Source organism: Falco biarmicus, chromosome 7, assembly GCF_023638135.1.
Source record: "Falco biarmicus isolate bFalBia1 chromosome 7, bFalBia1.pri, whole genome shotgun sequence".
Lineage (NCBI taxonomy): Eukaryota > Metazoa > Chordata > Aves > Falconiformes > Falconidae > Falco > Falco biarmicus.
In genome coordinates this window covers 55,241,613-55,265,714 of record NC_079294.1, presented here as the reverse complement: position 1 = coordinate 55,265,714, position 24,102 = coordinate 55,241,613, and the positions used below count along the sequence as shown (strand labels likewise).

At 35.2% G+C, this 24,102-nt stretch overlaps 1 protein-coding gene across 13 annotated transcripts in view; it reads right to left on the bottom strand.

Moving 5' to 3' along the window:
- Window positions 1-1,750: 1,750 nt before the first annotated feature.
- ZNF280D (zinc finger protein 280D) overlaps window positions 1,751-24,102 on the bottom strand; it is a 54,418-nt gene continuing 32,066 nt past the window's right edge. For 5 of the 13 annotated variants that reach the window (XM_056347755.1, XM_056347753.1, XM_056347757.1 and 2 more), the window contains 6 exons: window positions 22,973-23,035; window positions 22,268-22,386; window positions 22,040-22,076; window positions 13,766-13,811; window positions 11,102-11,157; window positions 4,009-5,870 (listed from right to left, as the gene is read on the bottom strand). In XM_056347755.1, coding sequence (XP_056203730.1) covers window positions 5,234-5,870; window positions 11,102-11,157; window positions 13,766-13,811; window positions 22,040-22,076; window positions 22,268-22,386; window positions 22,973-23,035 — 958 coding nt within the window. In that variant the 3' untranslated portion in view covers window positions 4,009-5,233. Of the gene's footprint in view, window positions 3,536-4,008; window positions 5,871-11,101; window positions 11,158-13,765; window positions 13,812-18,293; window positions 18,435-19,263; window positions 19,362-22,039; window positions 22,077-22,267; window positions 22,387-22,972; window positions 23,036-24,102 lie in introns of those variants that run through there. The other 8 variants (XM_056347754.1, XM_056347756.1, XM_056347751.1 and 5 more) reach the window with 7 other exon arrangements.

The following is a 24,102-nucleotide window of genomic DNA, read 5'->3' as shown; positions in this document are numbered from 1 at the left end:
GTTAACCAACCTCTCCTGCATGTTGCACACTGCTAATCATGCTTAAAATTCTGAACTTACTTTTGCTTCTCCTCTGTATGTGTGTCTTGCTTTCCATCACCAGCCAACAACTTAGAAGCTGATTATACACCAACCACCAAGAGAAGGAGCCATTCCAAGACACAAAGGTGCAACCATTTAAATGATACCTAACAAAGACACTGCATTTCACCAAATGTCCTGGGGAAATCATACCACGTGCCATCAACCTGTTAGTTCAAAGAGGAGGTGAAGTCTTCCCAAGAAAATCAAGCAAGACACCAATCTCAGCTGAATTCAGCTGAAAAGCTGAGAAACAGGTACACAAAATTCAATCCTTATTTCAGGCAGCAAACATCTAGCTAATTCAAATACATAGAGTTTACAAACTATTAAGTATTCATGTTCCATTTCTTCTATAGCCTTATAAACCAGGAAAGCGAGGCCTTCTATTTGTTGCTACAATATCACGACAGGATCAGAATGAAGAAGTCACAAGAGGCTGCAAGAAACAGACCCACAGGTTACTCTCCTTCAGTCAAAAGGATCGATCCTTAATTACACTGCTTATAAGCAAACATATGAAGGTTACATTTTCAAGGCTACCATGTTATAACGGTCTTTATAAAGGTACCACTACATGCTACCGCATTCACCAAGATTTTTGGAAAGAACAGCTCTTTTGAATTAAATGCTGAACGTTGAGAATTCAGTGAACTAAAATTTGAACCAAAGTTTATTTACATTAAATTCAGAACATAAAAAATTAGCAATGCTGCCTAAAAAATGGAGAATTGGTTGCTGACAAGCTAAAACTTCCTGATCATGGAATTACTTATTTAAAATTGTCTAATGCAGCCCATACGTGTAATTTAAGCACTCAGTTTTCTTAATAGGAAGCTAAATTTGCCCAAATATAAATGCAGATATACATATAACATTACAGTTATCCTTGTGGTTGTCACAGAAACCTCAGCCTCTCTGAAATAACGGTCTGAACAGCAAAAAACCCTCAACAAAACCAACACATTTTTACATCAATAAACACATTAGCTTTATAGCACCTTGCAGGCATAACAACTACATTAATCTCCCCCAAAATGAAGTGTTTCACACCTAAATATTTTTCTCTTTTTTTAAATCTGATGCAATACAAGAAACATCAACTTAACATGGTTACTTTGGGTCAATGAAATGACTGAAAATTAAAGAGTCTTAGAACTCCAACAGTGATCCAGAACTCCAAGGAGCACAGCAAAGAACTTTCTGCATAGTTCCTGTAAACTAATAGGAAATACCAGTCAACATACTTTCCCTTTTAGCACTGAATTAATGGGGGAAAGTTAGAGTCAAAATTATGAACTGTCCTTTTGAGCTACATGAAAACTGGACTGAAGTTTTATTAAAAGCAAAAATCATTCAAAGTAATCGTGAAACATACTTACCAATTTTTTTTTTATTAGCAGCATATTAAGCATACAACAAATAAATATAGGTTGCAACTCGACAGAATAAGCTCACAAGCCTCAAAAATCAAACACTAATAAAAACAAAAGAGAGAACAATCAGGTATAAAATTTGCCCTACATAAAAAATTTCTAGATAGTCTTCTACCAGAACTCTACTGTGACAGCCTACGGCCACAGTCTTTGGTGCAATATTAGTATATACTACAGCATAAAAAAATAACTGCTTTCTATACCCCAGCATACAAATAACAATACTTAATACCTGCAGAAAAGCTTTGAGATCCTTTATTTAAAGTTTTGCAGAATACTAAGCATTACTTAAGATTTGTTACTCTGACCTTGTTTCTAATGGCTTCTGGCAGTAAAGCACCACAGAATGTGATTTTTAACCCTATTGCCTAGGGTTCTCCTCTCTCTCTCCCCCCATTTCCAGGAAAAGAAAAGCGAACGTGGTTTTGTTATAAAGATTTTCTCGTTTAAAAGACATCCGCCAATACTCAGAACTCAGTATGTGCTATGATTTGATCAGATTATTTTTTTTCCCCCCCCTCGGTTTACTCATCCATTCTGTTACAGAAAAACCAAACCACAAGCCAACCAAAGTTTCTTTCCCAAGCTGCACAAGACAAACCGACATGTTGGCTGCACTTGAGGAAGCTCCAAATGACTGAACACTCAACTGACCATAAGCTAGTAATGACAACAGTTTTCCATTAAATGCAAATAATGAAGAGAGCATACACATGGCATGTGTTTTCCTTAAAACTAAATGTTATATAACAATCTGCAATGATTACTTAACCAAATACAGTGAATGTCTTGAGATGAGGGGAAACAGTGATTCTAGTGTGAACACCAAGAATTAACTTTAAGTTAGTGGTTTTTGGTAAAGCAGTGAAAAATTGAGGTAAAACGTCTTCCCAAGTACAAAAACGAGAGGTGGCACAGAAGAAGAACTACTAATGGCTAGATGGAAAAAAACCTTCTAAATTACTCAGAAACAAACAAAAAATGAATTATGTGCAGTCACGTTCAAATAACTCAAAATTCATTCCACGTAACTTGATCCTCTGGGGTGACTTCTGCCAAAAGTACCAATTTAACTTATCTCCAGGAAACCTCCAAAATGACATGACAAGAGTTTAATGTTCATAATTATGCAGTCTCCTAGTGTTTAGCCACCAAATTAATTACTTCATATAGGAAAAATCATAATGCATTTTAGTTTTTCTCCTTCACAAAAATACCATGCCACTGTTTTCATGATATACCTTACTTGCTATTTAAAGCTATCCGACAGTCTTGCTAGAACAATCCAGTTCTCTCTCACCTCTTCCTTTGGAAGGGCTATTAGATATTTGGGTGGTTTATACCTAACATTACCTTTTATATAAGCATTCTCTATATGATTTGTAACAAGCAATGATTTACATATTAGGCATGTAAGAATGTATGTATCTACTTCTACCAAATAGGCAGATTTTTAAATCTGAGTTTCATTTTCCAACTTTCCTCAACAGTACATGGCCATTATTAAAATGGGAAATGTTTTAAAAATTTAATTGCTTAAGAAAAGACAAATGTGAGTAATTTATAAGCAAGTATCATACAACTGGTTCCAGGTTTTTTTTATATTAATCTTTTCCAACACCACAAGTCAGAGCATTATTCAAAATGTATAATTTGCATGGAAGATCAATCGGCTTAAAAATACTATAGAGATTCCTCTGGATTTAAACTCAGATGCATTCAGGAACTCCTTTAGTAACATATACATCAACTTCCATAGCTGATTAAGTCCTTTAAACTGTCCTCATTGTGATGTATTTTATAATCTTCCACATGTAGATGCATGAAGACATCAGACTGGTTAATCATCCTTTGAGTTAACGATTTCACTAAAATTTTTAAAAAAAACAAAGAATATCGCAACTTATCACTCTCAACTTTTTCATGTGTCTTACTATTTGAAGTTCTTAAAATGGCAGATCTTGAAGAGCTGTGACTATGTAAATTGTTCCAATTTTCTTTTTAAAAGTCTTCTAAACCTGCATGGATGAAAATTAAGATGCAATTCAAAATTTAAGTCATAACTCTTAAGAGTTTGAAGCAATTTTTGAGATGTTGAGATACGTGTGGTTTATTTAGAGGCTCCAAAAATAAGCTGGATGGTCTCTAAATTTTAATATTGTTGCTGATTAGACTCATTTAGCAGCTGAGCCCAGTTAACCTAGGAGGACAGAGCAGACTTCAACTGCATGCTGACAGCCCAGAAAAATATCTCTATATAACCTGGAAAAGTTAGCACACAGCTACAAAAATATGTTTATGCATAGGCACTTGCTAATTTAATTCTTAAAAACCCCCCAACAACCAAACAAAAAAACCCTGTAAAGTCTCAATTTCACAATTTTAAAATGAAATAGTTTTTGGAACTGTCACTAAATCTTTTAAAAAAAAGATGTGGGAAGACAATGCCCAAAGATTCAAGCTGAGCATAAAATTATGCACAAAGACAAAATTTTGTTGCAAATATTTACTCAAAAAGTAATAATTTACAGCAGTGCTTTAATAGCTGTTCAAAACATTTAACATTCATTAGAAACAAAACTGTAAGTCAAAAGCACATTCTGAATGTTTCAAATGGAGCAGTGAAGTCATAAGAGCAAGCTACTGTTAATCATATGCATTCCTACATCTAGCTGCTAACTAGGAGACAAAAAAAATCCCCAAAAATAAACCAAAACCAGCAGCCATCTTTCTGTACACAATTTAGACTACAAAAAAACCCTGAAATTGAACTGTACAATTTACTTTATACGTCCTTGTGTCCTTTTTGTAATAGTTAGCCAATAGCAGCTGCAAAATGGCAGAATGCATGCCCGTTGATGTTTCCAGTTTGGGGGTTTCCTTATTTTTGTTTAAAACAGTTTTTACATTAAACCGTACTTTGGTGTGACTTACAGACCATTCCTACAGGTCTACAGCTAAGAATGATTAAAACAATGGTAAAAGCCTAACAGCTACAGTACTTCCAGCAGTATGTTCTACTTTATACAGTTATGTTCGGTAATTCTGCACAGCCTGAACACTGAAAACCCCACAAATATATATTTTTATTGTAATAATTCCACTTTCACTGAAAGTTTATTAAGGTAAGCTTACAGCCTGGCAGGATTACACCTGTACAGAGGTGCACAGATTCATATAATTCTGTTAACATGCTTTTACAGACAGGAATGTGACACCAAGTCCAAAGGTTTATGTTCACCCAAATTATCAGCAGACCAATAACCATCATTACAAGTGTGCTCCATTTCAGCATCAGAAGTGAGTTCATACTAAATGCCACTATTTAATGATATTAACACTGAAGGATTTAAAAAAATATTTTCTTGGCAAACAAATCACCTTATCCCAGGCTAGTTAACTATAAAAATTAGCATTTATTCCTCCTTTCACATGTCAGCCTAATAAGATATATCACATCCAAGAGACAGGAAGATATATTTGAATGTGTTACCTTTTGTAAATTTAGCAAATTCAGTTGTACATACACATACATGCTATCTTCATATGCAAAATTTTCCTTTAGCGTCTTTCTCTCCTTCACACACACACACCCCCACACCCTCCCCCCCCTTTTTATTTTATTTTTAACAATTAGCATCAATGAGCACACTCATCAGGAATGGTCCATGGTGTTCTTACCATTGTTTATAACAAACAATAGAATTAACATAATTTCAGCTCGCTTCATTTTCGTCTGTCTTGTTTACAGTTGTTTCCATTCTGCTGGGACTGCTTTCTTTAGAAGTCTCATCTGTTTGTTCAGAGGGTTGTCCGGCTTTCTTTGATGAAGGTGCAACATTACCTTTTTGAAGAATTTCAGTAGCTTCATGTTCTAGTACCTCTGATGGAGTCAAAGGCTCCAAATGAATACTGCCTTGTTCACTAATGTCTGAACTAACAGATTCAGGTTCATCTCTTTTTCTCAAGAACTGCTCAAAACTAACATCTTCACCCAATGTTAGTTTCAAGTCCCTTGCGTTCATTGCTGAAAGTGTAGTTTCATCCAAGCTATGTACCTTAGTTTGCTCATTCAAGGTAACATTATCAGAACTTTGGCAAGTTTTCAACTCACTTTCATCAATAATACATTTTTGTTTCTCATCTACTAATTGTTTGTTATTATCTGAATCACAACATGCTCCTTTCTCATGCAAAGGATTCTTTGAGCTGTTGTCAGGGAGTTCCAAACTAGGAACATTTTCTGTATTTGACAACGATGAGTTTTCTTCTTTTTTTTCAACTGATGCGACTTTTTGAGTTTGCTTTCTAGTGCATTCTTTTGTTTCGTCTGAAGAGTCATGCTCTTGTGTGCTGAAAAAAACAAACCAAGTTATTTTTATAATAGATGAAATAAAGCAACACATGGTTGTACTCTGCAAAGTGACTTTCAAAGTAGTATTATAGATTTCCTATTTGGTATATCTCATAAATTTTCATAGCAAGATAGGTTGAATTTAATTTAACAGCTGCATTTTTCTTACCTATTTACAAACAACTTTGTATTTAGCAGTCAATCAGTATTCTTTAGATCTTGCATTTCATCTCCAGAAAAGAAGGTTAAGTTGTCCCCTTTGTGTGACACATGGAATTTTCCAAAACACAACATTAAGTTCCTCTACCTGCACAGCCTCTTTGACACAGATGCACATAAAACTACTTTGAAACTTTTGTTGACGACATGCAAAAAAACCAAGCCAATTCGTACCTCTATACTGACCAACTGACTCTGCAATACTAATGAGAGTAAAGCAAGAAAAAAGCTAACAGTTGGGAATCTAAATTAACTTAAATCTAAAATTTAGTTCAGCAACTACAAATTTGGATTCACTGAAAACATGCATCTGAGAAGTAGCATTTTCAGTCAGTTCTCAGTAAAACTGTTTATAGATCAGTACTGAACTATGCAAGTAAAAATGAGAATCTTACTGTATAATAAAACCTAAAACGTACCGTATTAACTTTGTAGAAACTGCTTGTTTAAACCTTGTATTATTTCAGTAAAGCCACAGGCACACAGTACTTTAAGGTGACCAGGAAAAAAAAATGCTCCAAAGACAAACTGAACTGTATACTTCAGATGCCATCTGTACCCACAAAAATACAAAATAGTCTGGTCGTATCGCTATATACAATTTGCTTACATGCTCATATTCCAACAGTCAAAATCCTAAATACTAGTTTATGATATTTCTCTTCATTTTTTCCAGGAACAAAAGCTTCTCCCATCCTTTCAATGATGTAGCTCAATTTTTGCTGTAAAAACTTAAATTTGGTTAAAGTTTAATGATTTCTAACCCATTCAAAATTTCAGAATAATAAGTAGCTCAAATTACCTAACATGATGATGGTGACAGACGAAAGAAAGCAGGGGGGGGAAGATGGAAGAACAACAGTTGGTCTGATTTCAGATAAAAATTCTATATAGGAAGTGTAACTAGGAGCAAAATCTCCGGTTAACTTTTACAATTTAAAAATTAAATTGAAAATAGTCTCTGAATAGTGACATGCTTACAAAGGATGCAAGAGAGATAATACCACCAAATATCTCATTAATCAAAATGCATTTGTACCCTATTTCTTTAAATGGTTTTAAAAATGGAATGAAATAATTTTTGGATGAAACAACTTTTAACATTGCCTAAGCAATAGACAGTTCCAGGACTCTTAAAAAGAATAACCAATTTCCTGCTACTATGTTTTTATGATATATTTTCAAGCTGAAAGTTTAGACATGCTGTTCTACTGATCCAGGAATTTAAAACAATTCACGATTCATCTAATATGCTAAATGATGTTGATTTCTACAGAAAATGGTTCCTTTGGAAGGGGCGCTACATACTACAAACATTCAGAAATCTGTGTTCGAGTTTTACTTTCACTTAAATTAACTAATCCAAGAATATTGCATTCCCTACTTTGAATTTAAGTTAGAGGGATGTTTTGAGCAGGGATAAGAGACTGCTGAGTTATTTTTCAGTGGTGAAGTCTTTCCAGTCACTGAGGTAGTCATAAGAACCTTTTCATCCTAGTACAATGATTTTTTTTTATTCATAATAAGGAACTAACTCAAGAGATAGGCCAACCTCTTCATCGAATTACAATCTATTTGCTATTTGTGTCAAACAAAGGTGGGATTTTTTTTTCATTTATTGGGCTATCTAAACCAGTAAATAACATTCTCAAATGCACCAACAAATTTTTTATGTAAGTTCTTCTCTTCTCCCTCAAACTTCTAGAAAGAAAGCAGACAAAGGGAAATACTTGAGGCAAAACTCAAGACTAAGTTCCTGCATGAAAGCCAACACTTGGAACCACCCATCAGCTGTGGCTGACAGAACTGGTCTTGCTGTAACTGTTTCTCATTACCTCATCTCTTCCAGAGAAACACTTAAGCTACACAGAGCCATATAAATGCTAGCAAATATTTAGAACTGTTTTTACATGAAAATCCAGTCAACTCTTTATGAAACCGTGTATACACACACATGACCTTTAGCCACTATTTTTCAACAAGCAGCTTGAGGGTAAGGTGTAGTTCAAGAGCTAACAATCAAAGTATTATGCTTTATGTGTGAAGTTTTGAACAGAGATATGCAAAAAAAAAAGTGTTTGAATAAATGGATGACTAATGACTCATTAGCACACACAGAGTAGTGTTTCCACGCTGGAAATCCCAGATGGATTACATCTACATACACACACAAGATGCACACCGAGTAACTCTTCAAAAGGACAAATCTACCCTTAATGTATAAAAGCAGTCCATCACTGTTTCCCTCACCTTCTAGCAACCAAAATCCCAGCTTCATCCAAACCCAGCCTCTCCTTCTCACTCATTTTTGGCAAAACACAAGAAGGGAGGGAGAGCAAGTGGGGAGGAAGAAAAGAAAAATCTATATATATTCATTTCTCATGCAGAAAAAAAGGCTGTCTCTCATTGGCATACCCTCCCACGAGTCATTTATACCAATAAAACAGAACGTAAAAAAAAAAATTGAACAAGATTTTGTACAATGATCACCATGACAAAAACAATTATCCACGAAGTACAGAGATCTCTTAGATTGCTGAACACAAAAGAAGTTCACTTAGAACAGTTCTCCAATGAAATAATCTAATTCTGCTAAGAACTGCAGCTGAATAAGCAAAACCTAGCAACTGTGGCACACTAAAATCCTGCAATGAATAGAATAATCATATAGGATTTCAAGACATCTTTCTGTTATTAAGCAGCTGAAAAAGAATAGCCTTCCATCCAGTATTAGGAACGAAACATACTCTTACTACACTACGTGCAAACTGTATTGGTTACAGTGTAAGAAACCTAAAAATTCAGACATCAAAAAGACTGGAGAATGTGAGAATGATAATAAATATTATATAGACACAAGGGTTTAAGTAAACAGAATGTAAAATTTGACTTTTGTTCAATGAAAACAATGAACCCATTTTCTAAAGCATGATACAAACTGTGGCCAGACTATCAAATATGGGCTATACTAATGAACTAGCTGCTGTATTGTCTATATGGAATCAGGTTTTATAATAAGACTATTTCAAGGCAGTAGCACAGAACATAATTTTTAATCCAAAAGATGAGTCTACCAGGCGCAAACATACACCTACCCCAAGCTACAGAAGCCTAGAAACTAAAAGGGATTTATTTTTTTTCCCCTCACTGTATAGAAAAATGCAAGATTTGGGTGCCAAGTGAGGCTGAGGGAAGCTAGGCTCTCAACAATTGTTGTTTTAAAATCCTACTAGCTCAATTTTTTTTTGCTGCTCTTTGCTACACATATTAATTTAACTTTATTTAGAATACTTGATTATTTTACATTGGTGTTATATATTGATGTTAAAAATAATTCAGGGAAAAATTCTACGGCAAGAAAGAAAAAATATCACACAACTTCAGAACAAAACTGTAAACAAGTGACATTTACACATATGAATAAACAGGAGTCACAAAGTATGTGCAAACACACCTTCAGTCTGTGGAAAAGTATTTCTAGGTAACAAAACCTGTATTACAGACGCATTTACATTAACAGTTTGTTGTGAAACAACACTATGGGATTTTTAGGCACATTCCTTGGTTGTTCCCATGTACCGATTTGCTTTACACAGCAGTCCTGGGGCGTTCAAACTAGAATTCTTTTTGAGGAAAAATGAACTAGAAGTTCTGATCCACAACTGCTGCAACTCCTAACGGAGCTGGGTGCTCAGGAGTCTGAACCAACAATGGATGCTCCACACAGCTCTGAATAGGTGCACAGTATGGAACACAAGTCTGGCCTAAAATAACACCTCCAAACCATAGCGCAGTGAAGATGCAAGATTCTCGGAATCAACTGCTTTCATCTATTGATCTACTTCTGCAGCACTAACTACTAGCTAATATCAACACAACTACCTTGCCTTAATAAAAAAGTGTTTGAGGAGTGAGAATCTCTGGTGCTAGAGCTACAATACTCCAGATGTCTGTCTTAAAGCTCATAATGTAGTATCAAAGTCTTAACAGAACACACTGAACAGATTTATACATTAAAATTACTTTTGTCTACCTAAATACAAGGATAGGAGAAAGTAGTACATCATATACAATTAGAATTACAGTGACTGTTTACTAATCTGTAGCTTAAAGACACAGCTTCTAACACCTTAACTACTTAGTCTCAATTCTTAAGGAAACATTTTAAGTGAAAGTAAAATCTCAAATTATTTGGCCCATACTGCATGACTAGAATTAAGAGAAATAAAGCAGAACCTTTTCTAAGAAATAACCTACAGAGGGACTCTGAAAGCAGGCTTTTTTTTTTTAAAGGTGCTATAATGGTGTATACAACCAATAACTACAATTACATTTTGACTAAGCTTTTAATGGTTGAATTTGCACCAACAATTGTGAAAGAACACTAAATAGAATAAGACGTCTTAGGCTGTGGGATCTGCAGTAATAATTTAGATGAATTATATGAAGTCTAAGTCTGCTCACAATGTGTGCCAAAAGAAATGTATATCAATTATTTCCCCAGACATACATTAAAAAAATTCCACAAATTTGAGTATTTTAGTGTAGAGCTATAATTGTTAGTTACCCAATAATGTCATATATTTGCTCTGCTAAGAATTTGATTGTCTGTTCCCCACAAATGACAGGTTTGTAAAAACCTAACTAAATGAATATCCCAAGAATTAATATTTTATACTGTGTTTTTAAATTTTTTCCCAACAATACTCTTAACTAATATGCAGTATTATAAAAAATGCCTCCTTTAGCAATCTGTACAATTTATTTAATGTCTTAGAAATCTTGACTAATTCGCAGTTTAAGCATTACTAAGAATGTGTTTTGACACTTGGAATCTAAATTCTACCAGTCTTGTTAAGTACATTATGACGGCCATTCAAGATTTTCTATCATGGAACACACACATTATGAAAATGCTAATTAAATACTTTTACCCAATTACCTGAGAAATTACACAGCATGTGTTATTTTGTATACCTGATTTCAAGATGCAGCTGTTCATTGTATTTACCTTTCAAAAGTTGGTGTTTCTGTTTTTCCTTCAGATAAACTAGGTCTTGAAATTTTCTGTAATAATTAATGATATTACTTTTATTTTACATTCAATGAGCAACTGATTACAATATAAAGTTGTAGAAATAATTTCACACTGACATTCCCATAGATCTGCTATGTAGCAGAGACTAAGCATGGATCTTAGTACAGATGTTTGCAAATAGTCTTCCAAGTTAAACAAAAAAACCCAGGAAAACAAAGCAAAACTTTAAAGCAACTCATGTAGCCTTTTTCATATACAATACTTCAATTATGCCTTCTTGAACAGGATGCAAACTAAGCCTGGACAAGTTTTTACTTGGAGGGAAAAAATTAAAAATCTGAACTAAACTTGTGTTTTGCTAGAGAAGAGGAAAAAAAGAAAAAAAGGCAAAAAAGCAAGGGAGAAGCAAATAAGACAAAGCTGAAGTCAGAATATTTTTTTAAGCATTACACAGTGGTTTAGCCCTACAGATGCTATCATTAAATGTTAAGTATATGGAAGATTCTGAACAAAATGCTTGTCACAGAAGAAACTTTTGAGTCTTTACTAAAACTTACTCAATGAAATAACTTTTTAACAACATGAACAAAGGCAATTCCCTCCCTGCCCCCATTTTTAGAACAGCAGAAAAGCAAGTGACTGTAAACTGCCACTTGCAAACTGCCACACCAGTCCTCTAAAAGCATTTCCTATGCTACAAGGCATCTTGCCTATACCATAATTTCCTAGATGAGAATAAGATAAGTGCCTAAGTGACAAAATTAAGGAATTGAACTTTTTTCTGTCTGAATACAACTATAAGTTTATTTTGGTTTTAAAATAGAAAAGGTCATTGTACATAAAGACAAATATTTTAAAGTATTATTTGTATCACAACCTCTTAAATATTTAAAACTGTAAAAACAAGGTTATATACTTTTAGCATAATATTTTTTTCCCCAGGGAGGTGGTACATTTTGTTTCAATGAGGCCAAATTATGCAGCAAGTATTTTAAAAGTGCGTAGTAAAGTTAAGCTTATTCTGTCTTCTTCTAAAATACCTTTTGCTGTATTTCTATCATGCTTTGCTCTATTTCTGTCATACAAGACCCATGCTAAGAAATACTTTCAGATTTAAAATTAGTACACTCTTACTTCTTACTACAGAACCTCCTTCCTTATCCACCATCCTCCTCTGCCCTGGCTGACCATAACCCTCCCTGGGAACTACCAGGGAAGGAAGATTTCTTGACTTATTCTCTGCATTTTGAATGCTACATTTTTAAAACAACCTGATTCATGAATTTTTGTTTGGTTCTTCAGCACCCTAGGGGACTGTCCTTTGACTTCCTGCTGTGTATTTCAACAAACAGGCATAACGCCAAGCATCTGGCTGCAGCGAAATAACAGGCATTCCATAGCACCTTGGAAAAAACAACCAGAGGTTCCACGTGGCCCAGATCATACCGCACTCTCACTGTTCTAAAAGCTCTATGTCCTGTAAGCTCAGACAGCTAACACCAAAGTAGCCCATTCTGTCTGTATTCTCCATCTTTTCCAACCATAAGGGCTAGATTGTTGGGGTGGGTTTTTTGTGTTTGTTGGGTTTTTTTGTTTGTTTGTTTTTTGTTTGGGTTTGGGGGGGATGTTGGCAGGTTTTTTGTTTTATTTTTAAATGAAAGACAGTGGAACACAATTCTCTGGAGCAAAAAATGCACATTTGACATCTATAATGCTGAAACACAGTATGGGATGAAAAAAAATAATGAAAAAGTATGAAAAAACACACCTGAAGTGGTAATGGACTCTATGGAAAGAAAAGGTGTTACTGTGTATATTCGAGAATCTTGCTTAACACTGCTGAATGAAAATGAACAGTATTCTCACATTTCTACAAAATCACTGCTTCTGTTAAAAAAATATCACCAACCCCTTTGCATTTTGGAAAGTAGACAAGCAGTGTTACAAGAAAAATCTTTCCCAGGTCTGAAGACTTCTCCCACTCTCTTACCAGTTGGGATTTCTGTAACAGATTGCCTTTTCCTAAGGGCAACAGAAAGACAACTTCTTACAGGGAAAAAAATAAATATCTGTAAAATCAGAACCCAAAGACGATATTTCTGAAAAAAATTAAGAAGAGGTACTGTGACATCATTTAGCTTCCTGATAGGCAGAAAGCTGAGGAAAATCACACACATGCCTAGAAAAAAAAAACCACTGCAGGCCTAAAGAGGCGTTTCCAAAAGATTTTTCTCTTTAAACAAGCACAAATAAAAAAAAAACCTCAAAAAGTTACAGTTCATAGTCAATATTTACCCTGATCTCAGGTTATATTTCAGATCAATTTTCAGGTTCGCTGAAGATTAATATACACAAGGTAACTAAAGCATTCCTTCACTGCAGCCCGGCATACAAATCAACCAGAACAGACTGACTGCAAACTGGAAATCTCTGGGCATGCAGACTTACTAAAGGTGTCCCTCCAGCACTGCCGTATCTTTCTTTCACAGAAAGCTAGATTTTTTCACTATGCAAATCTTCTGAACACCATGATCCACCAGTATATGTATAGTTAAAAAATAATTGTCTTGGATCTTTAAACTAGTTATGAAGTTCAGAGATATAGTTTGATTGTGTGGAGAAAAGAAAAGACATTACCTCCAACATAGCTTCTTTCTCTCTAATGGAGATTTCGGTCTTTAACCTAGTGGATAATGAATTAAGATTCAATGTTTTAAAATACCGCATGGTTGAAACAGAGATAAGGATGAAGATACTTACAGTAAGAAAGCAACTTGGCAATCTGAAATAAATCTGTGAAGTCGATACCTATTTTGAGCCTAAACATACTTCAGAGATCCAGAAGAACATTTCAGAATTTTAGATATTTTATTCGGTATACAAGTTTATCTTGTTTCATGTAGCCTGTTCCACTTATCTCACCTGATGAAAACCAGGAAGCAACAGCCTTTAGATGGTTCGCAATACTTTTATTCTAGTGCTTGCTGCAATTCTACTATTCTATTATGAGGAATAATCTCCTCACCATAATGGCCTCTTAAACCTGACAGAAATATTTAAGATCTGAAATGCTAAATTAAGTGCATAAAGCTACATTATGACCCAACAAAAACATTCTGCAAAACAAGCTCAGTTTTCTTTTAACTGCCTACAATAACCCAAATACCAGTACACAGCTGTGGTTCAGGGCAACTGTAAAACATTGCAGCTGACCTCCAAATACTATTTGGAGGAGATGCTTCCCTCAAAAGACCTTTGCAGGCACAATCCATACACTACATGAGCTATGAATTATTTAAATTTATCGACTTTTAAAACCACATTAATTAAACAGCTTATCACAACATCGCTACAATTGATTCTGTGTTTATATAAGAAAACACTATCGCAGAGATAGCAAGTATGTCTCCTACAGAACCTTGTTAAGTCATCGGTTCTAATATAAAACCTAACCTTTCAAATGTTTCCTATAGAAAAAAAAAAACACAGCTAAACAAAACCCTTGAAATTGCTTATGCCTGTAATTTCTTTGTTGATGCTGCATTAAAGACAAATATAATCTGCTGAAGTATGGTGCTTCCTCTGTTACATTTAAATAATATTATTCATCATAAATTAAATTATTCATGACCTCAGCAAGTCTTAATGGTTGTCTACAAGGTACAAAATACTTGACAGAAGAAACAGCTTTACCAACTTAAATTTTATGATAAATGTATACTAATGTTTGATTGATACCTACTGCATGTGTTTTCCTAATTTAATCCAAGAAAGCAGTGCTAAAACCAGACCTAAAGACTTTTAGCACAGCTTCAGCACACCACAACCACCTTCTAATACTAACATTCTAGCAGCTAACCAACAACTTAGACTGTAGTATAAACAACTATTTATAACTAACTTTAGTTATTACATCTTAATTTACAATAAAAGATTGTAAATATATAACTACCAAAAATAACTACCAAAAAAAGGTTGTTTTAAAATAACATTGCTATGATAGCGCTGTAACAATGCTCGTCTAATTAATGCTAAGATAAATCAGGGTAAATCAAGCGACAACATATTTTTTGGGTCAGGGACTTGGAATACTCTGAAGTATTTAATCATGAGCAGCAACACCAGTAAAAGATGATGCAACACCAGATATTTAAGCTTAGCTTCACTGCTTTAATGATTTCTATGCAAGAATTTAAAGAAATAAGTTGGAAATAGTAATTTGTCGAAGAACAGTCACTCTTGGAAGAACAGAACAATTTAGACACAAATAAATCAGATATTGTATAACCAAGGACAAAACATACTGTTCTTCTCTGAATAAATTTTAAGTTTTGCCGCCAAAATAAATGGGTATGAATTGGATCAGATATCTGTAGATTGTTTTAAATACATTATAAGCTTTATTTCACATGATCACATTCTGACAGATTTCTGTGATTATCCCTTATAACTTATAAATGAGATTCAAACTGGCTAGTCTATGCTGTTTTGGAAGTGAACAGGGTTGGTAACATTTCGTGATAACCACATCTCTGTTAATATGGTTTACCGTGGATTCCTGACACACATTCTCTGCCTTAATTCTGTTTTAGAAAGTAGTTCCTTCTAATTTGTCGTTAGCAGAAGTTTCACAAACGGATACTAAAGCACAGAAAGCTATCACCTTGTGATGTTCCCAACACTTTTATCATGTAAGAAATCTTAAATCCCATAGTTTGCAAACAGCAACAAAGGCAGTGTACTTTCTTGTATCTGTGGAGCTACAGTGCCTCTGGAAAGAACATCATGAAAATTAAACAAAGATTATGACTAGCTCTGGTAAAGTACAGCCTGCTGGTCCACATTTTCGAGCAATTTTGAAACCTCTCCTCTCCAAAGACTCTTTATTCTACAAAAAATAAACTTCCAGTTAAGACCAATGAAAAAAATGCCCCTTAATTGTCAATGCCTTAAAAAAATGCCCCCCAAAATGTTGCAGCTGAGCACAAAATTTCAGCTTGATTGAAATATTCAATAGATTGGATTGGCCGTAAAAGCAAAGAGACTCAGAATAAAAGCCAGGTAAGTAAGAACATTTATTTAGACACCTTAAAGTCTAAATTCAGGTTGATCTGCAACTTTATTTGATACACGAGGAGTCACCTAGGACTAATGGAAGAGATTTGGAGTCAGTGGAACAAGTAGATTATGAATGCACAGTCCAAGTACAGATGGGAGTATTCTCATTTCTGAAATTCCTACATTCTCATTGCTTCCCCTGCTCTCACATCGTAAAATTATGTATATTTGCAAATCACGAGCAACTGTCTTCTCTGCGGTCATGTTTTCTTACAACCCATGAGTTACTCCCACAGCTTCTTCGGGTAAGCAGCACTGAAACTGAGCTGGAATCTTTTTCCAAACATCCCTTTTTTTATCTATCCCTAACCAAAAGTAACCTTTTCTAGGATGACTAACTTCAAGATTTTCTAAAAAACAACTTAACATTAAATTAAGTGGCTCAAGGTACCTTCCCGTCACTCAACTGAACCACACCCAGCATTATAAATACAAATCTATTTTACAACCAATAAGAACTGAAAGGTCTTTGGGTTTGGGGTTTTTTTTGTGTGTGCGCATGTGCTTTGTTTTGTCTTTTAAGAACTCCAGCTTTTAGCAGAAATACCCTATTTTGAAAGACATAACTCTAGTGCTGATGACTCATAAAGCACCATTCTCCCCTAAGTATCCGACTGCATGAGCATTTACTGGGAAGGTACATGTGAATGTATAGAAAGAAGAAAAAGCTGCTTCTACACTACGGTGTTTTACACTGCTAACATTTGAACGGGAAAGAAAAGATGGTGACATCCATGTTACTTGACACTGTCTCCAGTTTCTCACCTGTAAAATGCTGTTAGCAATGAGGATGGCTACATAACTGACTATTATCATGAGTAGTGAAGTGTCATTATACACAAAGCTGCACAGTTACATTTAACAGAGTAACAGAAACAAAAATTCACTTTCTTGTCAGAACAAAGTTAATATATCATTTGCTAATCAAGGAAGACAGCTCTGCAACTACATGTCTTTTAAGAACCCATAATGCAGTGACATTCAGGGTCCTAAAAATAACAAAAAAAAAAAAAGAGACAGGTTAAGGCTGACCATAAATTAAACTGCTTATACCATGCATATTCACGCTCTGTCCTTGCAGATGTGATCCAATATGTTGCATTATTCATGTAACTTTGTAGTTGTTGGGACCTTCAGGGATATTTAATATCAAGCCAGGCAGGTTTACTTGCATGGTTTAGTACTGATTTTATGGTACCAGTTTTCCACATGAGTAACATTTCTGTGATCCTCACACAAATGGAAACACGATGCCAATATGCCAACTGTTTCTACATGAACTATTTACACAAAGCTGGCAAATCTGTGTGTAGCTTACAAGTCTTTTAACTGCAAGTCTGAAACTGAAAACATTTCTGTAGCAAAGCTGTAAGAGAACCAAATGATAATATTCCAAATGAACATTCAAAAGAGGTGCAATTCACATAACTTCAAATCAAAGTGTCAAACTAGTACAAATTCTTAGAACATTTCTGAAAGCCATGAAAATCTGCGATCATATTCCCATTTTGTTGTTGCCGGAAACCTGAATGAAAGTGAAATATCACAGATTCAAATTCCTCTGAAATGCAACAGCATATTCACAATGAAAACACAAACCCACTATGCTTTTTTGAATGCTGCTGTTTCAAAACAGAAGGAAGTCCTGCAAGAAAAACCTGTAGTAGGTAACTGATGCTTGAAGTTGTACAGCAGCATTCAAGATGGAAAATAGCTTCTGTCAGAAGAAAAAAAAGCAGCAAAAAGATGAGACTTTAGAGTACTGAGTAAGCGTGCAGATGCTCAATCACAAAATATGCGTAAGAGACAATGGATGACAGGATCCTTGCCATTATTAGCAATACCACAGTGGTTGCAGAAGCTCACTATCACCGAAACTGTTACTGTTTGAATACTGAAAGTGAAGTGGACAAAAGTACCGGTAAAAAGGGATTAATTTCAGAGGATTTGATTATGCAGAAAGTGCTGCAAATCAAGAACAGCTTGCATTCATAAAAAATAATCTCTTGCAACTAGGAGGTTATAACTGATCTCAGAGTAAGATTACCTCTATCTGTTAGGTTGCTTGGAAGCTAGTAAATGAGAGATTCAACCAAGACACATATCCACCGTAAGCAGGAGGTTGAGTTTGGAGGAACACTAGATGTTCATCATGACAAAAGGAAAGCTCATCATATATCCAGACAACCTGTTGATGGATAAACTTGCCATAGATAATCTAGAACTAAAGATGAAGTCAGAAGCAGTGAAATCAAAAGCAGCAGATGTCTCAGCAGCTTGAGTACAGCATCCTTGAAGATGAGAGATGATACCAAAAGAACAAGGTGTGAATGAATTGTAGCTGCTCCACCCTCAGAATCAAGGCTCAATAAATGTATCTGCTTCCATCACATGCTTTCCTCCTACAGTATTTAGGAGCAAAAAGAAGCTTAGCTGCCAAAGCAAAGCAGCTAGTAAATTCCTTTGGCCAAGATTCAGTTTATGCAGTTACATGTGACAGAAGTCATTCAAAGCATATTTTGCCACTATATACTGTAAAGTCATTGGCAGACAAAAACGTAACTTAATTTAAAATTAAATAGATCAGGACTTGTATGTTTTAGTGAACATCCAAAGAGAATGACAAAGCCCTTTAGTTTCAGAAGCTAGGATCAAGTTCAGAACAAAACAGGCTTTGATGTCAACACATATACATCATCATTTATACACCTCTCTAGCTTGGGATGGTATCAATAGACTTGAGTGGCAAAGACACACCGCAAATGAGCAGGAAAGAAACACTGCATCACTTAAGTGAACCTCCTGGTAAGCCTCTCTTCAAAGGAGTATAGCCCCCAAAAAGCTGCAAGTCAATGCTGCAAAGCAGAGAACATTATCACAGAAGGGCCTTTGCCAGACTACAATACTGGGAGAAAAGACCAGACCTGCTGCCTAAAAGATGCAAGAAGAGCATACCACAGCTTCAATGCATGAAGGAAAAGGAAAAGGTCTGGTCAGATCCTTGTTTGCTTACATACCAAAATAATCCCAAGCTGGACTGGGTTCAATTTTCAGGTCCACAATGATGTATCAGTGAGCCAAGGCAGTATAGGATACCTGCTCACTTTCAACTCCCCTGCAACAAAAATGTCTGCTGTCAGTTCATTTAAAAATATGTTAATTGTTGCGCAAAGCAGAGAGTTGAGCATTAGAAGAGTACTGGTGTAGTTATTAAGCCTTATTCCCTCAGCACAAGGTGGATCACTAAACAAACGAGGTGACTTTATGTAGAGTAACAAATTAAAAAGCAATTCCTGCTGGAACATCTCCAGCCAGGTTATCTGTATTACTAATGGCAGGATACTGGCCCAAAGACTGTCTCATCAACACTACACAGACCTCATGGAACACATTAGCAATAAAGATGGGGTTTACAACACATACAGTCTAATATATAATAAAAGATACCATCTGAGAGATGCAAGAGAAGATCCAAAAGTGTTCAAGACTGCAACTGTGAGTGATTGTTTCTAATGATGAAGTGACTCTGAAGAGCTCCACAAACAAGTCATACCTCACTGAATTATAGGTCAAAGAATGGGAAGAAACCTTCACAGATCACTGAGAAACTACACAGCAGAAGTTATGAATATTGTCTGCAAGTTCCTCTTCTTCCAAAGCAAACCACAGAGTACCATGAAGAACCATCCCACAAAAAGATGAAAATTTTTGTGTGTACTCTGTACTGCAAATAACAAATTAAAAATTTTGCTACACAGGTATACTTAGGTTTAGCAATGATATATTCTTGTCCAAGGTATCAGAGAATTAGTATACAGAACAGGACAAGATTTACTGGAATTAATGATGTCTATAAACACAACAGTTTCAAAAAGCACCAACACAGATTATACGACCTCAAGCGGTACCTGTAACTAATCTTATGCCAACATCTGAGCTCTCAAAAGTAATGGCTATGTGCATTTGCCCTAACAGCATGTAGAACCAAACCTGCACGTACTCTTGACTCCACTTCAGATCTTTTCAGTGCTCACCCATCTTGCTTCCAAGCAATACATACTTTGTATATCCAACATCCTTAAATATTTTCATACATCTCCAATATATTCAAGACAACCAGATCCTTGTACAATACTGATAACAGCTGTCAAAACTGTACCTCCTTCTCCACTGTTCAAGACATCTGTAACCTCTCCTTACATCAAGTTCAGCAAGTATTAATTCCCAACACCTAATGCCAGCTCCAAGTAGAAAAGCTAAGTTTTTCACAGGTATCACAACCCAACACTATTTTTCCATTGAGTTTCCCTGATATCTAAACTGTTAAAGGACACAAGCCACCCTGGATTAACGAAGGGAATATAGCTCACCCTCCCAGATGACTCTTCCTAGTTTTTTGTTCAATTTCAGTATTCTGTGCTCCAAAAATCAGTAATTTCATTTTTTAAATCACTTTTTGGAAGGCTTTCCCAAATTAACCTCCTTGCCCTGTTCATCCTTGCCAGAGTATTTTCAATTCTTTTTAATAATATTTATTAGTCATCCCATCAGACCACCAGTTTTATTTCAACTGTCTCACGTGCTAAACAGTTACTAGTAGAGGTCTGAAGTTTATAGCATATATTTTGCTGTACTATTACTCATAGCCAAAGGAAAATATTTCTATGTTTGGTCAGGTGACAGATTATTCCAGTACCCCTCTTACTGACCACTTTATGGAAAATAAGAAATAAAATACTTAATAGCTATGAAATAACCTATTAGGGATATTTCCAACACTCAGTGAGGGCTAGTTTATGCTTAAAGACCCAAGAACTTCTCACTCTGTTGGAGGAGTTCTCATCATGCATGAGGATATCTAACTATCTAACCTCTTTTAGAAAACTGCTGTAGGTTAGATGGACTCAATGACACCCCGTTGTTAAATCAGGGTTAAACTATTTTCTTCCATCTTTTAAAATATCTTTTTTTTGCAGTCTAATTGACATTTCTGTTCTTGTGTTCTGAAATAGTTTAGAAAGAAGTTAAATGTTTGATTCAACCGACACGCCTCTGAACCTTCAATTAAGGCCTAAGCAGGCTCACAAACTATAGAGCAAAGCCTCAGGTACTGTTCAGGACAGTCAGGGATGACTTGGCATGTCTGATTCTTCTAAGGTTAAAAAAATCCAAGTAAACCCTGCAACACAAACTCCACAACACTGCAGGTTCTTTTTCAAATCCCTAAAAAAACCTGAAAGCCAAACCCCTTACACTAATTTTCTTTCAAAGTCAGAATTAAAAAGTTAATGCAATACAGTATACTTTTACCATACAAATAACAAAATTTTGAAAATAATTTCTAAATATTTATAAAAGATTAAGACTGAATTTGTCCTATTTCAATAAAGGTCACTTTTTTAAAAATTCACATTACTACTACATTAAAAACATAAATCACTCATTTAATAAAGTTAGTATTAAAAGTAAGTTGAAGTAACATTCTCACTATGTCTAGACTTATAAGTCAGGCTTGAGAAGTGCTAACTAATACTTCAAGAAATAGTTATGTCTCCTTGGCCAAACTGAACAAAAAACTGGTTTTGCTTTTGGCTACAGTAATCATTTTATCTCCTCATTCTTGTAATTGTGTATGTATCAAGTGCAAAAAGCACTAGTAAAGTAAGGGTCTACATTCATCCATACATTTAAAATTCTATGAAATTCAAAAGAAACCCAAGTTTAAAGTGCAAATTTTGGCCTTCTGTCATTAAATCAAGCAAAATAAACATTAAGCAGTAAAACGAAACTTACTCAGATACTTGTTCAGCAGTTGGGATATCTACAGAAACTGAAAACAAAAATAAAGGATTTAATTAAAAATATTTTAAAATGTGGACATACAGAAGTACTCACTTTCAAACCCAAGTACACAGAAATAATGATAATGCAACTGAAAAAAGGACTGCAATAACACAGACACATCCACACGTAAATGTTTATACGTGTATACTATATAAAAAAGACACTGTATGTACTCACCTTTCTCTATAATAACTTGACAAGTATGAGTGTGGCTTTCACTCAGATGTGTGGCCATGCTATCTAAGCCAGAAACATCAGTCAAGAAATCACAGTTAAGACACACTACAGTCACACCTCTAGAGAAGAGAAAGTAAAAAGGCAGTATAAATACAACATGACCGTGAAAACAGTTTTCTTAATTTGCAGCAACTAGACAGGCTATAAAAAACTAAGTAAAATTTCCTACAACTTTACATAAGATGACTCACAAAAACATATTCTTGCTTTTTATACTGCAACTAGCACCTAGAAATCTCTATCAATGACCAGGGCATCTCCGCACTGGGTGTAGTACAAAGAACACCACTTTAGACAGAAATTTATCTGTAAAGCATGACTTTCTCGGTTTTGGTGCTGTTTGTTTGGGTTTTTTGTTGCCCTTGCTTCCTCCCTATTTTGTGCATTATGAATAATCGGAAAATAAAGAAATAGAAATATCTTTGAAAACTGCTCAGAGTTAAGAAAGAAGTTAATAAATGTGGACAAGTAACAAATATTGGTCACTGAAGAGAACACTGCCAGTGGAAGAGCTAATGTTTTTATTTTCCTGCTCTTTCTAAATTGTGGAGGCCTACGAATTCAAGAGTTAAATCTCATTTAACTAACCAGTTCACTATCAAAGTAAAAACATAATGATCCATAACTTAAACCAAACTGAATTACCGTAGCTCTTCTGAATGCTTCTTATAGATCCAAAATCTTTTACTTGGACGAGCACTGTGAAAACTAAGTAAAACAAAACATTACCACTTAAGATTGGTTTCCTTGCATACATTACTCCACATATCACCTACACTGTACATGGTACTGCAATCTGCTTATGACAAGGCATGAAAATAGAAGGATCAATTACTGACCTGCATTATTCTAAAACATTAAATTGCTGAAAGCTTACAGGCTTGTGAATCTCGGCGCTAGTTTAAAACACTGTCTCCCTTGTAAGTAAGTTCAGGAGGGGCCAGGCTGAACTTTCTCACACAGTCCTGCAAGACCATAGTTACATTGCTTCCACCAGTGGTTTAGCTCTTGAAGCACCATGGCTGTAGCTATACAATACTCCACAAAAGTGAAGCTTTGCTGAACTCACGCTTCCTAAAGAGATGGCTTTAAACAAGATAAACTAAATCTTCAGGCAACCTGTAAGTTCTCTCATACGCAGGTTAAGTATGGGCCAACACTGTCCTCCCATGTGAACACAAGCAAGCAGCTGAGTACAGGGTCTGCTACTGCAGAAACACTCTCCCTCTAACAGCCATCCTCCTCACGATTCCATTCCTTACACTCACCAAAAAAGGTGATAATAGGTTCTGCAAGGGGTCAAAGTAGGGAGAGTATTAGTGCATCAAGCAGGGAAAGGACAAAAGACTGGCTATTTTACTTCACAGTTGAATTTGACAACAGTAGGAACTGTTTACCTTTTGGTTCCCCTCTCCCATTCTGGAGTAAGCTTTCTCTTATACAGCCAAAATTAAGCATGTTAATTTTTATTTTTTTTAAGCATGCAACCATTAGGTTGTATGCATAAAAGCACGTCAGCTATTTCAGCCTAGGACTTACACGTGTGTTGAAATTAGTATGAATAGGTCAACATATAAAATACATGTAAAAATTTGTAAAGACTTGGGTAACAAATTCAAGAATTCTAGCATTCAAAAATGCCAAGACATTTTATACATACATGTATTTAAAAAGACAACTGCATTCTGTATTTTTCCGCAATACATTTGGTTTTCTGAGGGCACAGGATTAACAAGTAGGTTTTCAAAATTTTGTTTTACTGTCACTGCTACGTG